At 35.4% G+C, this 22500-nt stretch overlaps 1 protein-coding gene across 1 annotated transcript in view; it reads left to right on the forward strand.

The window, feature by feature from the left end:
* The first annotated feature begins 8003 nt into the window (after window positions 1-8003).
* opn4xa (opsin 4xa) overlaps window positions 8004-22500 on the forward strand; it is a 15790-nt gene continuing 1293 nt past the window's right edge. Inside the window, exons 1-9 of the mRNA XM_043231710.1 lie at window positions 8004-8206; window positions 13521-13654; window positions 13738-13941; window positions 14791-14962; window positions 16623-16784; window positions 19616-19723; window positions 19804-19978; window positions 20864-21019; window positions 21778-22500. The exon at window positions 21778-22500 is cut by the window's right edge and continues 1293 nt beyond it. Coding sequence (XP_043087645.1) covers window positions 8061-8206; window positions 13521-13654; window positions 13738-13941; window positions 14791-14962; window positions 16623-16784; window positions 19616-19723; window positions 19804-19978; window positions 20864-21019; window positions 21778-22059 — 1539 coding nt within the window. The 5' untranslated portion in view covers window positions 8004-8060 and the 3' untranslated portion in view covers window positions 22060-22500. The remainder of the gene's footprint in view (window positions 8207-13520; window positions 13655-13737; window positions 13942-14790; window positions 14963-16622; window positions 16785-19615; window positions 19724-19803; window positions 19979-20863; window positions 21020-21777) is intronic.

Here is a 22500-nt window from a genome sequence, read left to right on the forward strand (position 1 = left end):
CAGCGTATCAGACAAATGAAGCTAAAATATTAAATATTGTGGACGTATATTTGCTGTAGATGGTGCACAGGATGCTGAAAATGACTTATATTATTTTATATAGATATTATTTTTACATTAGTAGGACTGTGGTGAATTATGTGCCGGTGGTGACGAAAAAAGCCCACTTTTTTAAGTTGTATTACAAAAACTGTAACTCAAGAAGTGTTAAAGACGTCCCGTCATCCTTTTGTATGTTGATTCTTTTATTGCATCTTCACTTTTAAGACGTGGTGTGCTTCGGATCCAGCGCGATCTCAAATAGTTATAATAATAATAATAATAATTGCAAGCAAATCATGTGGCTTGGCATAACTAATATGAAATATTCTGCTGTGTGTGACTGTGTTAAGTGCATCTCGGTATCATTTCAGCTTCTGGCTTTTATCAGTGAAGCTTCTCTTCTGAATTCAACAGAAAGAACAATCTCTGTGTAAAAATAACCATCTTTCCTCCTAATCTCAGGTGAAAATGTTTTTCTTTTTTGCACTGAGGATGGCTTTCTCTCTCAAAAGCACCAGAAGTAATGAGACAAAGCAGAAGAACCCTTTGATTCAGGACAGAGCCCTTTCTTTATTATAGATATTTCATATTAAAGGTGTTTTTAGATTATTTGGCTTTTATTCATATATTTCTAGTTTTGCTTTGTGCTTTATTAACTAATGCACCGCATTAAACGCGACATGTTTTAAGACCGAAATAGTATTTTCTTGTAAAGCATACTCTTTGCGAACTTTACAGCGAATTTCAGTTCTTAAAAAAACTTATTATTTTACTAATACAATTTATTTCTTTATAATGCGCATAATGCAGTATATTTTGTTTTTGCATTTGATTGCATTCTCATTTTATAAGATTTATATTTGACTTTATTTTAGGTTTTTCATTAACAACATGCATCAGTGAATAGTTTAGTTAGCGATATGAAATCTTTCATCAATCCCGCTTTATTTCACCTAACAATAGCATGTTTTTAATTCATATTTTCATTTGATTTGATTTATGCTTTATGCAAATCAACTAAAGAAAAAGTCTCTGATATAATATATATATATATATATATATATATATATATATATATATATATATATATATATATATATATATATTTTGACTGAATGGTCTTTAAGGGTTTTATTTAACAACATCAAGATTTCATTGAATGGTGACATATTTATTTTATAATTTTAATAATTTTATTTTATAATTTATATTTTAATTGAGTTGACAATTTTTTTAGCTTTGATTTATTTAATTTAACAGTCTTTTTCATCCAGTACATATAGTTTATTTTATTTCAGCTTTATTTCACTTAACAATACCATGTTTTCATTTAATAATTTGATTTGATTTGATTTAACAAAAGTTAGGTTAAGAAGAATATATATATATATATGTGTGTGTGTGTGTGTATATATATATATATATATATATATATATATATATGTGTATATATATATATATATATATATATATATATATATATATGTATATATATATATATATATATATATATATATATATATATATATATATATATATATATATATATATATATATATATATATATATATATATATATATATATATATATATATATATATATATATATATATATATATATATATATATATATATATATATATATATATATATATATATATATATATATATATATATATAACCTTCTTAACTTTTTTTCATCGAATGATTATATATTTATTCTCCGGTTCTAGTTTGATGTAGTGTGTCCAGTGTGTGTCTGCGGGCGACGTGACACAGACATGTCAGACGGGTCTGAAGCGGCCCGGGGCCGTCTGGCGGCGGGGCCCGATTTAGGCGGCGAACGCACCGAGGGCCTCCTGGTCTCCATGACGACCGGGGCTTGGCGAGGAGCCACGGCGGAGACGCCTGATATCTGTGACACCTCTCTCATGATGCACGCTGGAAATAAGACGGTAAACACTTGTAAATATGACCGAGCGCTGAATATGAATATCGTGCAGAAACGATGCTAAACCGATCAGATCGTTCTCTTCAGGAGCATTGAAATACAACCGGTTGACTAATTTCTACTAACCGTAACTACATGTTAACTAGCGGCCGTTAGAGTATTAATAGACTTCCTGCTTAATATCTTCCAACATACTACTATCATAAACTTATTCTACTAACCCTAAACCCACCCTAACTAGTCTACTCTGAGAGTTAGCTGCAATTAGTTAACACGTGAGTTACATATAGTTAGTAAAACATCTATAAAAGTTGATGGATTATCCGTGATGCTTTTTTTTACGGTTACACCTATTAGCGTGAATCTCATTAGCATATATTAATGCCTTATTCTACTTCCCTAATTCTACTCAACCGCACTAACTATTCATATTAAGAACTTGTTGAGGGTTTTGTCTCCTGCGGATGTTAACTGATGGACCGGAGCGCTGTGGATGATTTTAAAAGCCTCTAGGACTCTTATGCTGACGGCACCCATTGGCTTTCATTGCTCGTTGGAGATCCCGAAGGCTCTGCTTCTCCGTAGATAAACCAGCGAAGGTCTTTCCGGCTGAGTTTTTTTTATGATCTGTCCTCGGGGAAGGACAAGAAAGACGTGCCGTTCAAAACAGCATCTGCCGAAACATCAGGCTTCCGACGGGTTTAGGGTTAAATTGAGACAAAGTCATTTTTTAATTATTATTATTATTTTTTTGATCAATCCTAAAACACATAAGCTGCAACGACGACATCAGGAATAGATTTAGCTAAAGCAATAATTCGTCCCAAAACGCTAATATAAAATAAATCAATATAAAATCAGTAAGGTTTTAAGCCTCTCCTGCTCACCAAGGCTGCGTTTAATTGATCAAAAATACAGTTAAAATTATGAAATATTATTACGATCCAAAGAAGCTGCTTTCTCGGTGAATGCGTGCGAAAGCGTAATTTATTTCTGTGATTTTTCAGCATCATTTCTTCAGGAATCAGAATAATACCCTGATTTACTGCTCGAGGAACATTACTATCAGTGCTGGAAAGAGACGGTTTTCTTGATAATGTTTGTGGAAACAGATGAATGGGAAGATGAAACTGATTGCATCCTTGAGCCATCTAAAATCTGATGCTCGTGTTTCTCCAGGATTGATCTTCACTAAAGGATCGATGCAATCGCTGAGAGCTTTTGTTTAAATGCCACACAGAGATCACTTACAGAGCAATGAAAAGCAACCATGCATGATTTTTCTTTTTTTTGCTCAAATGAAGGTACAGTGACACGATATAGAGCTCCATCTTTTAATATATATATATATATATAATATATAATATATATATATATATATATATATATATATATATATATATATATATATATATATATATATATATATATATATATATATATTTATATATATATATATATATATATATATATATATATTTATTTATTTTTATTTATTTATATATTATTTAGAAAGCTAACTGCGATATGTTTTTAATTTTCTTAAGGGAAAAAAGTCTTGCAACTAGTGTTGTGTACTAAATTAGAGGCTAATTTTAACAAAGATAATTGCTGTTTATGTGCACATTAGAAATGATGTGTTTTCGTGGGTAAAGTTAGATTTAGGTGTAGAGATATGGTCAAGGCTTTTGTGTTAGTACTGCTTCATTTGCTTTTTTTAGACACATGTCAGTCTCGTCTGCGTGTGTGTGTGTGTGTGTGTGTGTGTGTGTGTGTGTGAAGGGTGAGCGAGCAGCAGGTAGATGATCCGATCAGCGGCGGTGAGCTTTCATCTGCGCAGGCGTTTGTCTCTGAGGAGTCTCTTCACACATGGATGCTTATTTTAAAAGCTGCTGTCCAGTTCTTTTATTCTGACCCGGGGAGAGTTTATCGGGAGTCTTATATGTGCTAAAACACTCGGAGCACCTACTGAGACTGTCTGGCCATTTGGTTGAAGTTTACATGCAAAACCAAAGGTTTTTTTAAAAAAAGAAAGATTTGCTTTCAAGGGAAAAAAATAAATAAAAATAATAAATATATATATATATATATATATATATATATATATATATAATATATATATATATATATATTAAATAAAATAAAAATAAAAAAATAAATAAATAAAAAATAAATAAAATTAAATAAAATAAAATAAAAATAAATAAAACAATTAACTAAATTAATATTAAATAAAATAAAAAATATATAAAATTAAATTAAATTAAAAAAATTAATTATATATAATTTTTATATATAAATAAAAATAGTCAAACACAAAAACTAAACTATTTCCTTGACTTGAAATAAAATAAATGATTAAAAACAAACATTTTATTTCATTTTTATTTCTCAGTTCTGCCTGTTTCACATGAGTCCAAATCCAAAAGGAAAAGGGAATTTTTAATTTTTTTCGCTTTGTTTTGACAATTTTTTTGGTAATTTTTTTTTTTTTTTTTTCAAAATTGTGGGATAGAACCTAAGAAGTCTACATTTATACTTGCAATCATAATTCTTTATAATATTTTTATTACATATACTTTATTATTTCACGTGTTTATACGGTTTATCTCAATTCTACGTTTATAAATAGCTTTTAAATGCGAGTTTATACATTTTAATTTATATATTTCATTATTTCCATTTTTCTAATTGATATTCTCATTTTCATTTATATCTCATAAATGATATTTCTCAATTTCAAATACACACCTTACAACTCTGAATTTATCTCATAATGTCTCTCAGTATTCAATTCACATCTCATAATTCTTCATTCACATGCATTTGTACCATATCTCACTTACTGACTGACTTTATATCTCAGAGTTTAATTCTCACAGTTTATATCTAGCAAATTGCCATTGTAAAAAAATCTCTTTTTTCTCTCTCACGTAATAAGAAAGTTACTTGCTAAATTAGTTTTTCAGCTCAACAGTGCAAGCAGTTAAACCTTTAGCTGAAGGGAAAACAGAAATAACCTGCAGTTCAAAATAAATGCAGAAACAAATAAGACGATGTTGTTGTTGCTGTGATGTAGTGCAGTAGTATATGCATGAGTTTATGAGTATATGAGAGGTTTATGGTCACACCAGGAAACATGCACGGCATGACATTACAGTCCCTTCAGCGGCGAGGAACAAATGGCGGGCAGTAGGAAGTGACTTTAGCAGTATGGAGCTCCTGTTGAGTGAAGCCCCGCCTCTCCAGTGGATTAGAACACAGCCGGAGCCGTTCACATTCACCAGCATCCGGACGCATGTGGACGCATCTCACTGGATCACAGCAGAGCCGGACTGAGAGCACGCCGCAGGTAAAACCCTTCAACACACGAGAAATTAAATACTGAAAAGTTCTACAAAAAAGGCTTTTATGTATTTGTCAAAATGTTATTTTAGCCCTAAAACACAGCTTTCTTCATTTATGTGTTTGTGTCTTTATTTTAATGCGTTGTTTTCTGTTAGTTTTTTTAAAATGGTTAATCAGAAAGTGAACATTTTTGCTTGCGTATTATTTGTGTGCACACTGGGTATATTTATTAACTATATATGAATACACACACTTGCATGAATATTTTTATAATTTTTATAAAAATATTTTTTAAAAATGTTTACATTTATATATATATATATATATATATATATATATATATATATATATATATATATATGTATATATATGTGTATATATATGTGTATATATATGTATATATATATATATATATATATATATATGTGTATATATATGTAAATATTTCCAAATGTATGCTCATGTCTTTATATGCACTTAATAATTATTTTAATGCTTTAATTTATTAAATATGAATAAATTAATTAACTGAATCTGTCACAAAAATCAATCATTATGAGTAATTACGATTATTTTCCGCCTCTCATTCAGCTTCGATTTCAGCTTTTGTTCGTTAAACCGTGTCCCTTTGTCCAATATTTTAGACACAAAGCAGAAAAATCGCCCTATCGTGATTTTACTCCAGCGTTATATTGGGAATGAGGCCTGAAATGTGTTGTGTTTGTATTAAAAGTCTTTGCTAAACCCGCATTTTCGTGGCGATAGGGCTGTTTCTGGCCGGGCTTGTGTTCGTTTTAGTGACGTCTCTCTGAGTGAGGCCTTTGGCTGTTTGCTATTTTAAAGTCATATGATGGAAAAATAAAAGATTTGAGACTTTCTGTTTATTTCGAGGGGTCCCAGTGAGAATAAAGAAGCCTTTAATGACTGATAATAATTCATACGCTTCGTCGCTCAAGTCTAAATGCAGTTCTTTTAACTAATAAAAATGCACTTTTTAAAGCCGTCATGGCATAAAAACAATCTGGATCTGCAGTAAAACGCTGCAGGAGCTTTTTTGGGTTTTATAGTCATATTTTTGCACGACCCTTTTGATCATATTAACGCTAAATAAATAAATAAAGAGAGACAAATCCTCTTATGGCACCTAGAGCATTTAATCACTCTCTCTCGAGTTTAATTACTTCCTTTAATCGTAGGCTCATTGTCGGTGTCCAATTTAAATGATTCGATAATTATAAAGCTCTCCTGCAAAATGTGAAGTATGCTCTTTATGGCGTCTCGTAACTTAATATTCATAATTGTCTGTTTTCATAAACTCGTCTTCTCTTCACCTTTAGATCAATATTCAGAGCCGCAGGGCGCTTTCTCCTCCGACTGAAGGGATTGGTTCATATACAGTAATGAAATATAAAAATATTCAATATCTGGAAACTGGTGTTTGTCTTACTGTACTGGGGAAAAAATGGATACCAATACATTTTTATTTGTTTGCGGTTGCAAGAACATTTTAAATCAATAACAATAAGCAATAAATAAATAAATAAAAAAGATAACAATAAATAGGCATGAATTTTTTTGTTTGAATTTAGCGTTTTGGACCAAAAAAATTAAATCTCTGATCTAATCAGAAATTAATCGAAACTTCCTCGCTCTTGTCTACACTGTAAAAAAAAAAAAAAAAAAGAAAAAGTTGACCAAACTTAAAATTTTAAGTTTTCTTAACTTACAAACCTCATAATAAGTTGGGATGACTCAAAAATCAGCTTGAAGCTGGTTGCCTGCAAATTGTATTTGTAATAGTTTTTTTCATAAATTCCTATTCATTTCAAAAGCGAGTTTTGATTATCATTAAATTTATCATCTATTGCGATTGAATTGTTTATATGTTTGCGTTTCCCCCTTAAACACACACACACACACACACACACACACACATATATATACACATGCTTTAAACTGTTTATAAAAAGAAAAACATTTTTATTTAAATTCAAGAAATTATATTTAATTATTTAAATATAGTTATTTAATTTATTTAATTATTATTATTTTTATTTTTATTGAAAAACTATATATATATTTATATATATTTTGTCAAAAGCACATTTTCTAGAGTTATATATTTATCATGTATTTTAATGATATTTTGGCCCTATTTATTTCTTCATTTATTATTTTGCTTTGTGTAATAATAATGAGCGTGTTTTAAAAGTTCAACTAATTCTGTTAGGAGGGAGTTAAAAGTAAAGGTAATCTGGATCATACGAGCTGAATAAAGATGGAGACTGAATACAATGTTCACATTCAAGCTATTTTTGGACAGTCCCCATGTTTTCAAGATTGCAGTGTCCTCCTGAGACTCAAAATATTGTTTCATAACATGTAATATTAGCCACGCACCGAAAGTGCGCTGAAGCTCATCCAGACATACATGTCCGCCACGAAGCATATTCATTTTGAAAATAAGTTCATCTGCGGCACGCGTTATTGCTTGGTCCGTGTTTTCGGAGCCGGAGGCGGTTTTTCGGGTTCAGGAAGAGCCAGGGCTCAAACAGAGCATGCTCTTATTTCCAGTAAGCCTCTCGGATCACATGCGCCATGCAATAGATAAGAGCTCCACCAAACCCCGAACAGTGCTGCGAGCGGATGAAGAGAGCTGGAGGTGTGTCGAGAGGCTTTATGAGGTCTTCAGAGCGTCTTCTCTGTCTCTGGGGCAGGTATGGAGGAGCCGGTGGACACGGAGCGAGGCTTCTTCAGGAAAGTGAACGTCCCCGATCACGCACACTACATAGTGGCCTTCTTCGTGGCCATCATCGGGGCCGTGGGAGTGATCGGAAACATGCTGGTCATGTACGCTTTCTTCAGGTAGGACCTCGTGGCTCGATTCGTTTCAGACTCTTCCGCTTGTGAGGGCTGCATTTATTCGAGAAAAAATACGGCGAATACAGGGAAAAATTCGAAATCATATTGCAATGCAAAAGAGCTGTTTTCTTTGTGATTATGGGGTAAACCATAATTTATTTCTGTGAAGCCCAGCTGAATTTTCAGCAGGTGTTCAGAAATCGCAATAATATACTGACCTGCTGCTGTGCTGATATTATTTTAATCATTATGATTATTTGATGAATATAAAGTCCAAAAGAACAGCATGTATTTGATATAGAAACCTTCTGTAACATTATAAATGTCTTCACTGTCAGCTGATGCCAAACCTTCGAATGGCAATATATTACAGTTTCCACAAAAATACGAAGCATTTTGCTCATTTTAATGTTATTAAAAATTACTATTTCAAATAAATTCTGTTCTTTTGACCGTTCTGTTCGTCAGAGAGTCCTTGAAGAAGAAAAACGCACCGGTTTCCACAAAAAAAAAAAAATCGTAATCAGTAGAATCAGCTGAAAATTCGTCTGCGCTTCACAGAAATGAATTACGTTACTCGACAAACTGTACAAATATTTTTACTGTATTTTTACTGTATTTTTACTGTATCACACAAAAGCAGCCCCGGTGAGCAGAAGAGAAAACGGTAACGAAATCTGAAATGTTCCAAACCAGTAAATAAAATAATACTCAACTACTTACAATACTATAAATACTATGAATAGAGTTCGTTTAGCAAATCTGTGCCGCTTTTGAGACATTTAGGACTCTTTTTTTCACAGTATCGCATTAAAAAAAAAGATTTTAAGTCATATTCTAGTATACCGAGGTTTGTGCCAACTAATGTTGTGAAAAGTTTCGTCTTAATAACTTCAGTGTGACTCACTGCTGATTTAGTCTTTTGTTTTAATCACTTGTACTGCTGTATACTTGAAGTCCAGCAGTCCTGACGTGGTTTTATACTGACAGGTTTATTTTGGTCTTTGCTGAGAGGGATGCTTCGCCGTCAGTAATACATGATGACAGCAGACACACTGAGGCTTCATGATGACGAGCAGATATACAGAAGAGAACGCGGTCTGGGGCGGATTCTTTACCTAGATTCAATGCAAAACCTGTAGAATTATGTCATTTCTGTAAATGAAGGTATGTGGTTAATCGCGGCTAAACGGGAGTAGTTAGCTGAAGTTTGCCGATAACTAATTTTCATCGTAGTCTTCATTTTTTCACTTCGATGCGCACAGCAGTTCCGTCACTGAATAAATCCACGTTCTCGAACTAATGGGGTGAGACAACGATTCACTCGCTTGCGTGGTTTCTGGATGAATCGTCTGTTTAAGCGAATCGCGAGTCGGCGATTCAGCGATTCATCACTAGGGCTTGCTCTTTTTCCGAACGAATCGACTCTTTGAACAAATCGGTTAAGTGAATTATTCCGCGACTCACTCATTGCATATTTAGGCTATGATTTCGAAAACCATTTCATATTTCAGAAGGCACTTGCACGTTCAAATCTTAAAACGAGTCATTAACAGTTTAATAATATATTTTGCCACAACCTGTTTTCATAAAAATATGTACCTCTGTGCACTTTTTGTGCAACACCGCTTTTACGTACCTCACCGCAAGAGATTCGCCGCCGCTTCGATGAGAAATTTCCACTGAGTAAAGCTAAAAAACAGGTTCAATACGTGAACCCTGGCACGTTACTTTCTGATGTTGATATAGTGAATGCTTTATTAAATCCAACCCTAAACCTGTAGTGTTAACAAACTCAACTACCGAACAAACCTAGCGTCTATGAAAACACATCTGTATGTGTGAAGCATTGTTGTTTATTAATAAGCGATATCCTTCAAGTAACGGTGCGCATGTTACGCTTCATCAATCGAAGCCTTTACGGTGAGAAAAGGAATAAAAGGTGTTTCTTTCGGAAGCCGCAGTAATATGTGCTTATTGGTACATATTTCGCGTCTCGCTGGTAAAGCGCACGAGGCCGGTTTTCCAGGAGTACGAGATGAATTTAGAGGTTTTAGAGAAATGCTTAAAGTAAGACATGGCTGAGTTGCATCTTTCAGAGGTTGCTGTATTGTGTTTTCAGTGTTTAGGGAAGCCGGGGAGCGTGCCTCTCTCTAAATCCTCCAGGGCCGCCGACACACTTTCTGCATTTGTTCAGCTCTCACTTTCGAAGAGCACCTCTCTCCTCGCTCCCATGACGCTTTCTTATAGATCACAGCTCTGAGAACAAAACACACACACTTACGAGTGCTAAAGACCTGACTCCGATCTTGAGGAACGAACGCATGCACATGCAAAAAAAAAAAAAAAAACCCTTATATGCTCTTTCTTTCATTCTGTGGAGAAAATGTGGAAATTCTGAAGAATGGTTATAGAATATTGGCTTTTGTCTTTTATTATTCTTTTGATAATATGGCTTAAAAGACTCTTTGCTTAAGCTTATTTTAATTTGAATTTGTTATTTCTTCATATTTACTGATATGTCTCAAAATGAAAAGTTTCAACATTAGTTGCACGGTGACTAGCTTTATAAAAATGTACAAATACCTGGCCATTGTTAGTTTATGTTAGATATTGCGCTAACTAATTAGATCTAACTGAGTTAAATCACTTAATTCTGTTGACTAGCATTAACCACTATTAAACCTTTAAAAATATGTTGAATGAGATCGTATTTGTTTTTAAAGCGTGTTCTAGAAGCTGATGTCCGCTCGCAATATGATTGCGTAATGTAATCAAACCATGCAATTATGTAACATGATGCACGCTGGCTGTCAGCAAAGCGAAGCGTTTTTTGACCGTAATTAATCAGATGCACATGCAGGCCTGTAGGGTTTGGGGTGATCATGTGGAAGTGGAAACGGTCAATGAAAGAGACGGAAGCGAAGCCGCTGATGACCTGCTCACCGATGCCCGAGCTTATTCTGGCGCCCATCTCTGTTTAACTGTACTCTGCGGCGGACGGAATTCGTTAATGCGCGCTTAGGCAAGCTCGTAACGTTTATATCATTTTTCGGCTCGTGCAATTTATTTCGCCTCCATCGGAAGACAGCTTCGTATCTTCGGAGTAACACATGCACTGATGAATGCGCTTTTTATGTTTGGTGTAACTCACTTCATGCATCAAGTGATATTTGACCCGAAAGCGTGACTGAAACGTCTTCACTCCCGGGCCATTCAAGATTGGGATGAGCGCGTTTTTTCATCGGACTTGTGGGAAGGCGCCTCTGCATCAGTGTCTCGTCAATGGATGTGAATGGGTGCCGTCAGAATGAGAATAATCAGAATAATCCACAGCGTTCCGGTCCATCAGTTGACATCAGGAGAAGACAAAAGATGAAACAAACCCATTGTGAAGTCTCTGATTTCTCTCCTGATTCAGACCAGAATCCCAATGATGAATTTGCGCCATCTTTTGTCTTCTTCGCTTCGCTTTGGGTTACTGTGACGTCGCCTCATTCCGACGGCACCCATTCACATCCACTGCCGAGACGCTGATGGAACGCTACAAACCTGATGGAGAAATAAACTCACCCGCGTCTTGGGCGCCGCGCATTTGCTCCTAATTTTCGTTTTTTGCCCAAAGTGGCTCTTTAACAAAGCCCCAGATTGACCGAACGCGGCTGCTTCCGTCACGAGCAGCCTCTGATTAAACCGTACTGTACGTGAGGAAAATCACAGCCTGTCCTCGTGAAGCGTCTCTCTGGAGGTCGTCTGTCGGCTGAGAGGTTTCTAGGAAAGGCCGTGTTGTTCTGGTGAAGAGCTGCTAATGCCTGATGGACGGGGACGAGGTGTCAGACGGGGGACTTCAATCACAGCGAATTGTGTGAACGGTGACTGTAGCATTAATGAGATGATGTGCAATCACAGTGATTGTGGTTTAGTGAATCCCCTCAGACACAGTGTGGTGAATCAATAAACTCATTCAACAGCGTAGGCTTCCCTGGCGCTGTTTTAACCCGACCGCATTACATTATATGGCTTTCTAAATGAGCAACGCGGCGAGGACAAACGTCTGACTGAGAAATAAAGCTTGTTTGTTGTAATTGTACAAACATCCAGCTTCAGATAGCGCTTTAGCATCTTTGTACTCGTATTGAAGACGCTCGGATCCTCCATCGGTCGTTTTCTAGAAGAGTCCGATCTTCAGGATCTTTTGAGGAGCTTTACTTTCGCTGTTCCTCCGAAACATCTCACATCTTCTGAGGAGCCTTTATTTCAATCAGCATTGCATCAGATGTTTGATCATGTCAATATCATTTTACTTTATATTTAGATCATTTTATGTCAGTATCTGCTGCACTGCTATAAATATCTCAATGATTTACATTACTAGCATCAGATTTCATCTTTTATACATAAGCATCTGCACCAAGTTGTGTGTATATATAGATATATATATAATAAAAAAATATAAAAATAAAATCATATATATGGTTTTTACTATATATATATATATATATTACTATCTTATTTTTATTATATATATATATATATATATATATAGAATAAAAAATATAAAAATAAATTCATATGTTTTTTATTAAAATATATCTATATTTTTTACTATCTTTTTAAAAAAATTATATATATTTTTTTGTGTGTGTATATATATATTAAATAAAAAACATATATTAATACATAATAAATAATATATATAATAAAAACATATACAAATATTTTATATATATATATATATATATATATATATATATATATATATATATATATATATAATATATATTAATAAATGATATATATAATAAAAACATAAAATTATTTAATTTTTATATTATATATAATATATATATATATATATATATATATATATATATATATATATATATATATATATATATATATATATATTTTAATATATATATATAAATATTTAATTTATATATATATATATATATATATATATATATATATATATATATATATATATATATATATATATATATTTTTTTTTTTAATTTTTTTTAATCTTGTTTTTTTTTCAGTTTAAGAAGTCTCAGCGTCAGTTGAAAATAAAACCAAGCCGTTTTTTCTCCATAACTAGATCAAATATGACTCGTACGCATGCATGTTAATTTTTTTTTAACATTTCACCTAAAAATCCAATTAATTGATTGCTCGCCCACCACGCAGAAATGCACTCATCGTCTGAATCCTGACATACCACTGCATTAACGTGCGTGTAGTGAAAGATCTGTGCACGCAAGGTTTATCTGTGTTTGGAGGAAAAGGCCGTGAACGAAGGCGTTCTGTGTTTCAGCAACAAGAAGCTCCGGACTCCCCCGAACTACTTCATCATGAACCTGGCAGTGAGCGACTTCCTCATGGCCATCACTCAGTCGCCCATCTTCTTCGTCAACTGCATGTACAAGGAGTGGGTGTTCGGTGAACTGGGTAGTTACTCTCCCGTCCTCCCCTTCAAGACGCTGCCCGAGATACCGTCCGTTCCCGCCTCACACATCTGCTTCTCCTCGCAGGCTGCAAGATGTACGCCTTCTGCGGCGCTCTGTTCGGCATCACGTCCATGATCAACCTCCTGGCCATCTCCATCGACCGCTACGTGGTGATCACCAAACCCCTGCAGGCCATGCGCTGGACGTCTGGACGCCGGACGCTCGGCATCATCCTCCTGGTCTGGATCTACTCTCTGAGCTGGAGTCTGGCTCCTCTTGTGGGATGGAGTGAGCATGAACCGCTTTTTATCTTATTTATTCAACCCCCGTCGTGTTTTGTCACGGTCAGGTCGTGACGGGCTACGATTCTCAGCGGTTTTGGTCGAAGAAAATCGAAACAAGTTTTTAGTCCGGAAGAAAATATAAAGTATTTTAGTTTCATTCAAAGAAAATCTGAAGCACCTTAGCTGAGTTTTTATTTAATAAGAATTAAGCCTAGTTTTTGTCAAAAATGAATATCTAAAGTATTTTAGCCTAGTTTTAGTCAGAAAGAAAATCTAAAATATTTCAGTCTGGTTTTAATCAAATAAAATCTGAAGTATTTTAGTCTTAATTATTTGTCTAGTTTTAGTTGAAGAAAATATGAAGTATTTAGTCTAGTTTTAATCAAAAAACAAAATCTAAAGTATTTTAGTCGAGTTTTAGTAAAAAAAAGTTTTCAGTCTGGTTTTAGTCAAAAAGAAAATCTTAATCTGAAGTATTTTAATCTAATTTCAGTCAAATAAAATGGGAAGTTTTTTTAGTCTAGTTGTAATAAAAAAAATCGAAAGTATTTTAGCTTAGTTTTAGTCAAATAAAATCTGAATCTTAATTATTTGTCCAGTTTTAGTTGAAGAAAATCTGAAGTATTTTAGTCTATTTTTAGTAAAAAAAGAAAATGTGAAGTATTTTAGTTGAAGAAAATCTAGGCACATTTGTTCAGAAACAAAAATCTCTAAAAACACAGCGGAGATCTGGTGCCATGAGATAAACTCTGTTTGAAGGGTTTTCACTCTTGATAAGACTCATCCGTCGCCCTCTTTTTTCCTCACTTGTCATGTGTTTTCTGAGTGTCCTGATTCAGTGTTTCTCGGACAGGCTCCTATATCCCAGAAGGCCTCATGACGTCGTGCACGTGGGACTACGTGACGTCCACGCCGGCCAACAAGAGCTACACGCTGATGCTCTGCTGCTTCGTCTTCTTCATCCCGCTGGGAGTCATCTCTTACTGCTACTTCTTCATGTTCCTCGCCATTCGGAGCACCAGCAGGTACAACCTTCTCAGATTTATTCCTTCGATTTCTCAATATATATTCGGTCAGTTGCTTTAATAGCCATTTAAATGACTGATGAAAGAAACCTGACGTTACTCATACTCTTTGGTGGTTTGCATTAGATTTATTTTTTATTTTTAGTTATTTTATTTTTAGAATTTTTATTTAATTAATTAAGTGAAATAAATTGAAGATTGAGTGTTTTTGTCATATTATTAGTCTTTGTTTTTTTTTTTTATATTTCCATGCAGTTTTATTTAGTTTTAGTTATTTTGGTTATTCAATTTCCATGAAAATGAGCTCTAATTATATATTTATTAATTTATTTAATGATTTTAGCTTTGGGTAATGACAATAATCCTGACTGTAATCAATCAACATCAAACCCAGACAAGTTCCATATAAATTATTTTATTAAAAGTGCAATGCTAAACTATATATATATATATATATATATATATATATATATATATATATATATATATATGTGTGTGTATTTGATATATATATATATATATATATATATATATATATATATATATATATATATATATATAGTATTAATCTATTGAAAAAATATATATATATATATATTATTTCAATAGAGTAACACTATATATATCAAATGCACATTGTGTAATTTACATTAATTAATATTAGATACATTTACAATTTGTAAAAATAATACTCTCACTGATTACATTAATTTAATGCATTATTTTATAAGTTTAATATTTAATACACTGCCCAATATAATGTGTGCTCTACACCTTTTATAAACATACTGATCAATTAATTTATTATCATTTCTTAAATATAGACCCATATAGCTTTTTTTGCTATTATTGTCAGCATTATTTTCAGCATGTAACCGTAAATATTAATACGTTATGAAATATCTGCTGTATGCATTGAGAATTCAGTTCAGTTCATTCTGTTTGTGCAGCACTTTTCAAAGCAGCTTTACAGAAAATCTAGATTTCTCTACATTATATATTAAACATTTCAATTAGACTTAAAAGTAGATATGTTAAGCCTTCTATAGATATATCTGTGCCTGTGTGTCATTTCATTTTTGCGACGCATTTCTAAACAAAGACCACAGAGACAGCACGCTTAGTTTCCTTTATTTCACAAAAGCACGACGTTTCGTCCTTATCAGGCGCGCAAAGAAAAGTAGACCCTTTCCATTTCTGATTAACCTATTGCTCTTATCTGCACGATTAAAAAGTGATTGGAGTTCCCTAAACACCACGAAAAGCAATGCTCATATATGATCCTGGAGCACAGAAGCTGTATTTGTAGCAATAACCAGCAATGCATTGCGCGGCTCAACATGACTCTCTTTTCTTTCACGCCAGAAACCAGTAGCATATTCAATAAGAATCGTGCATTATGAAGATATTTAGTACATTTCCGTTCATACGTGCATCAAAGCGTCATTCGGACGACTTTAAAGGCGATTTTCTCAGTATTGAGATTATTTTAGCACGCTCACGTAGATTTTCTAATAGCTGTATCTCGTTAAAAGCGCACGCGCTCCACGCGCTGTTTTCTCCGCGCACGCGCCCGCCCGCACGCGCCCTGTCTGTCGGATCGAGCACGATGCCGGTCTTGTAAAAGCAAGTCCCCTCGTCCTTCTTCTTGTGTGTTCAGGGACTTGGAGAAGCTGGGCAGTCACGTGAGGAAGACGGCGCTCCTCCAGCAGCAGTCCATAAAGACGGAGTGGAAGCTGGCGAAGATCGCGTTCGTGGTCATCATCGTGTTCGTCCTGTCCTGGTCTCCTTACGCATGCGTGACTCTCATCGCCTGGGCGGGGTAAAACACCTTCATTCAAACGAGCGATTTGAACTTGCGCGCAAAACCGGAAAAGGCGCCGGCGCCTCGAATCCGAGCTTTTATTTTCTGCTAAGAAGCATCGTTTTTGTCTCGCTTTCTAGTTTAAATATCTAACCATTTAAAAAAAAAAAAGGAGCGGACTGGTATACTGCGGAAGTAAAATGACTTAAGATATTATGCTTTTTTTAGTATTTCCTTAAAACAATCAATGCCTTTGTATTAAGAATTTTTTTACAGCCTAGTTTTAAGCAAAAACCAACACAGTTGTGATCATTTTCATTTCATGTATTAATTTTATTTTAAATGAGGCCAGTCCGTCTCAAAGTCAGGTCTTTTTTGTGCATTATGGACGTGTTTCCATTTATTTATTTTCCAATCGTATAAGATTTTTTCCTAAAAAAGGGCATGCGTTATGCTACTAGAATTCACGCAGATCTTGTTGGGGTTTTTTAATGCAAAATTTGTGCATGGAAACATAGCTAATCTGCTTGAAATGAGTTTTGACTTTTAGCTGGTTGTATTCCAGTGCGCTAAAGGCAGAGGTTATAGTTTTGACGGATTTGGAGAAATTTAGCATTGAAGTGAATGGGTGCCGTCGGAATGAGAGTCCGATCAAAACGTCAGAATAACCCGCAGCACCCCGGTCCATCGGTGAACGTCTGGAGGACACAAAAGATCGAACTAATCCAGCATTAAGATGTTTTAAACTAAAACGCGAGTCTATAATCCATAATAACTGTGTTCTGTTCTGAATCAGGAGAGAAATCTGCATCCGTTTACAAGACCTCTCCAAACTAATAAATGGCTGGATTTTGACACTTTTTCATAGGAGGAATTGTTATTACGGACTTTAGTTTGATCTTTAGTCTTCTCCAGACGTTAACTGATGGACCGGAGTGCTGTGGATTATCACGTTTTTATCAGCTTGGATGCATTCAGCCGCTTGTCGGCAACTATTTCATTTCGAAACCAGTAAAAACTGTAGAAAACAACCACAAAGGGGGATGTATTTTATGTCTTCGAACCAACAATCCACTCAAAAGAAAGCCATTGGCTTCAGGATGATGTGTATAGTATACATTGCGTACAGCTTAAACTGTGTCTCTAAGAAGTCTTCAGATTGAAGTGTGGCCTAAAGGGAGCCGAACCATGCGGAAGATCTGAGACGTTCCCAGACTGAAGAGACATCCTTTTATAGAAGTACCAAAAGACTGTTTTTCGGCTGAATCAAAGGCTGCTGGGTTCGCCGAGGCGATGAGGACTGCGTAGGGTGAACCGGCTAGATGCTAACACCTCAGCGCTAGCGTCAGAGTTCTTTCCGCTCGGCTCACAACGCGTCCAGGTCACGTCCAGGTCGTAGAAACACACACTGACAGGGTTCGTCTCGGGTGCCTGTACAAATACAAAAATGTGAGCTTTTTTTCCCGTGCAAATGTATGAACACTCTTAATTCGATACTCACTTTAGATATCGAGTGAGTTCATGCTTAAAAAACAAGATCTTGCTCATCTCGGTTTACCTTGTTTTGGTAGTTATTTTTAAAATGTTTGCAATGAAAAAAACCCAATAATAATATTTTTGTTCAATGCAAATCAAGATACACTAACTTGAGAAAAGTTAGTTACTTATATTATGTATATTAAGTTACTTATATTATGTATATTAAGTCTCTTATTTGGAGAAGAAAAGGTGAGTGTATCTGTCAGTGGGGTCAGAAAAATAGTCCTGTTTCCCTTTTGAATTCAGTTTATCTTTATGATGCCCATGAACAAATATATACACTTCTGTTTTGGTCTTCTAAAGGGAAGTCATTTTGCTTCTGGAGTAAACGTACCTTGGTCTTTTGGATATTTGTACTGGAAAACGTTTAATACTAAATAAGACGGACGTTTTTGAAAAAAAAGAAAAGGTTTAGGTGATTACATGCTTAAAACAAGTAAAGAAGTTTTTGTCAGTGGGGTCAGAAAATTGAGCTTGAATAAAAATAATTTTATTTTATTGTTTTAAGCTTTAACTCACTTCATTTTGATCATAAAACGAACAAAAAAGTCATTTTGCTTCTCAAGTAAATGTATCTTAATTTATTGGGGTATTTATACTGGAAAACAAGACAAAAATAATAAAAAAGAATAATTTGTGGAGTGTTTTTAAACATATTTAAATCAAGATTATTGTGGAGTGAAATAAACAACAACAACAAAAATGTTAATTGTTAATCTTATTTTTTTCCATTGAATTAAGTTTGTCTTATCTATTTATTATATTTGCAATTTGAAAAAAATGTGTAATGTAATATATATATATATATATATATATATATATATATATATATTATTTTTTTATTAATTTTTTATTATTTCCTTTTTTGCTGCAGTTTTTTTTTTAACATTCTTATATCAAGATACATTAACCTGTACATTAAACTAGATATTAAGTCTTTCATCTGGGAAAAAATATAAAATTTAGTGTATCTATCAAAAATAATATTGTTTCTATTTTAATAAATTTTTTTAATGACCTCCATTAGCAAAGATGCAATCGATGTAATCTGTACTGACTGATTTTGCTTCACAACTAAATGATTGATTTTTGACATTTAAAGAATATTTTTTGCTATTTATTGTTATAGGAAGATAGATTGTTTTCTTGGGGACCGAAAAACAAGACAGAAATACTACTGCTAAAATTCAGAGAAGTAACCGAAAATAAAATTCAGTAGCCAACGTTTTCTTGCGAATAACGCAGAAAAGACCATCATGCGCTGTTTGTAGAGCTGAAGGTGTGCTCGGGTTATTGTTGTCATGTTCCAGGTACAGCCACGTTCTCACGCCGTACTCCAAGGCGGTTCCCGCGGTCATCGCCAAAGCGTCGGCCATATACAACCCCTTCATCTACGCCATCATACGCTCCAAGTACAGGTCTGTCCGAGCGCAGCGGCTTTAGCAGGACGATGCGGAGGCGGTGTGTGACGCAGTGTGTGTTTCTGACTGATTCACAGAGACACGCTGGCCGAGAAGGTGCCCTGTCTGCATTTCCTTTCCCATTCGTCACGGAAAGACTGCGTCTCGGTGTCCAACAGCGAGTCTTCCTTCAAGGAGCCCATGCTCAGTCGACAGTCTTCAGGGTCAAAGGTCAGGTTCCAGCGGGTCTCCTCGATGTCCACCGCAGACACGGTTAGTGTTTGGTCTCATCATGTCGTCACTATATGTTAGACTTCGTATTTATAATGCAAATCCAGCACTAAACCGTTATTGGTATTATTTTGACAAATAGATAGAACCAGGTGTACAGTGGTGCCCAAAACAGTGGTGTTTTCACCAACTAAAAAGGCTTTTAAGTCACTTATTTCTGTCTTTTGTTGTAGTGCGTCAATTGGAAACATCAGTTTACGTTTCCAAACGTTCATTCTGCCAGTAATTGTGACGATCCGGTGAGATTTTTCCTCCAGTCCGTCTGAAACCACGTCGAGCTTCAAGAAAGCTCTTAAGAAACTCTGCTTAAGCGCACCACGTTGCTTTAAATGCGAAGGATGCTCGCACCAAATGTTGACTCGTTTGTTTATATTAACAGACGTTAATTGATCAAATCTATTCATGACATTGTTTTGGGAGCGTCCTCGTTTTACAGCATTTTCACTCAACTTTTAAAGGTTTTCTTGAAGCGTCTTGGAGATGCCGTTCTCCACTTATTTAGTCTGTTCCGTCTCTTAATGCTGTACACGAACATCGCCATTGCTGCTGATATGGAGCTAAATAATAAATAAATGCACGTATAATGTTAAAATCTTACCGTCTATATGCTATCTGTACAGCAGAAATGGTAACATCGACTGTCGTTTCAACTAATTGTGTTAAACTGAAATCAAATGCAAGCTCTTGTAACTTAAAAAACGAATCTCTTGTAACTTAAAAAACGAAGCTGAAATTGGTTTAATTGATTGAATTACTGGTTGATTTCACTTAAAGGGGAAAAAAGTGGCGACTCTGCGTGCAAGCATTTTTCGCCTCATTTTTCGCCACTTTTATGTGGCATGTGTCAGTGTGCACTTTATATCGCAGGTCTGGAGCGATGTGGAGTTAGATCCCGTGGACCAAAGGGCTCTCAGAAACTCACATTCGGCCAGTCTCCTGAGAGACGAGCAATGGAAGACGCAACCTAAACCAGACAAGACAAAGACCAAGAGGCGACAAGAGGAAAACCACGGTGAGGAGAAGGTGAGGTGTGTGCGGCATGAACAGAAAACCATCGGTACTTACATATTTATTTCTCAGGAAACTGATTACATGTACAGTGTAATTTACACTCTAAAATAAAAGCGTCTTTGCACCAATGTTGGTTCATTTTCCATGAATGTTTTGCCTTTTTTTGCAATGGAATGGATAAAAACGACTTCTTTATTGGCATCTCCAATGAAGAACCTCCATCCGTAGAATCTGTTTGGCAAAAGATTATTTAGAAAGTTTTAGAAAGTAAACGAGCTCAATGCATTGTCTTGGTTTCATACGGATTACCGGGAATATTTGTTTTTTCCGTAAGAGTTACTTGATTTAAAAGCTTTAGAAATGTCTCTGGTGTCTGCATGCCAAGCGTCACCCGGTTTATTTTCTTTATTTTACAAAAGCACAATGTTTTTCTGGTATTGTGAGCCTAAGCCTGCTCCAGGGCGGGTTTATTAACGTTATTTCGGCGGTGAATGTTTCTAAACAACATTTTTGTCCCTGTATCGTTTACACAAAGTCTTTTTTTTAGCTCTGCGTGTGGTAGAGGTTCTCCAGATGAACGCGAGGCTGGTAGAAACCGTGTTTATATCGTCTTTATATCCACGAAACGTTCTGTGGAACACTTCCATTGCAAAAAAATAGGTGGAAAACGCTTCTTTAATAACGAGTCTTCATAGAGATGTTCTTTGAGGAACCCAGAAATGTTCCTCAAAACGCTATCAGCATTGTTGTAAATATTTCCTCCATCACAGCCTGCAGCCACGGAGAGCGGCCTTGACCTGGCGTCCGAGTCCGTCAACATGGCCGCCGTCCCTCTCCTTCTCCTCGCGGCCAGAAACGCTCCAGGGGAGGAACAGGAGGACAGTCTTTCTCTGAGCGACGCTCTGGCTTTTTGCCAAGACGCTCAGGAGCCACAACTCATCACCAGCCCCTCCGCGTCGGAGCCGAGCGGAGGAGATCGGTTACTGCTGGACCTCGAGAGCCTGAACTGCTCCGGCGAGCTTCTGGAGTCGGTGGAGAAACTCCTCTCCTGAGAGCTGAGAGATCGTCTTCCCTGAAGACGCTTGAGAAGCATTTTAGTTGAAGAAGCAATCGGACCTCATTACGTCGCATCGGAAAGACCAGCTACGCTTTCACCCCTCAGATATACTTCACACTTTAGCCGCAGGGTGCACTGTAGAAGTAGTTAAGAGAAACACAAGCACGTTTGCCCCGTGGCCGCACACAACCAGTTCAATGTTCTGGCTTCGGTGCGAGTTAAGCTCTACAGAAAACGAGCAACGCAAGTCAAGCAGGAGTTTTAAAGCAGAATTAAGTTTTTGTTAAAACACCGAATCATTCGGCGGAAACCTTTGCATTGCTAGTTATTCTCTGAGATCCTGGCACGCGCGATGAAGACGAGTTAGTCCCACGTGAACATGCATTCGAGAACAAGGTGTTTTCCAAGCAGCAATAAGCAGATAAATAACCGCATT

This window comes from Puntigrus tetrazona, unplaced genomic scaffold (assembly GCF_018831695.1).
Source record: "Puntigrus tetrazona isolate hp1 unplaced genomic scaffold, ASM1883169v1 S000000401, whole genome shotgun sequence".
NCBI lineage: Eukaryota > Metazoa > Chordata > Actinopteri > Cypriniformes > Cyprinidae > Puntigrus > Puntigrus tetrazona.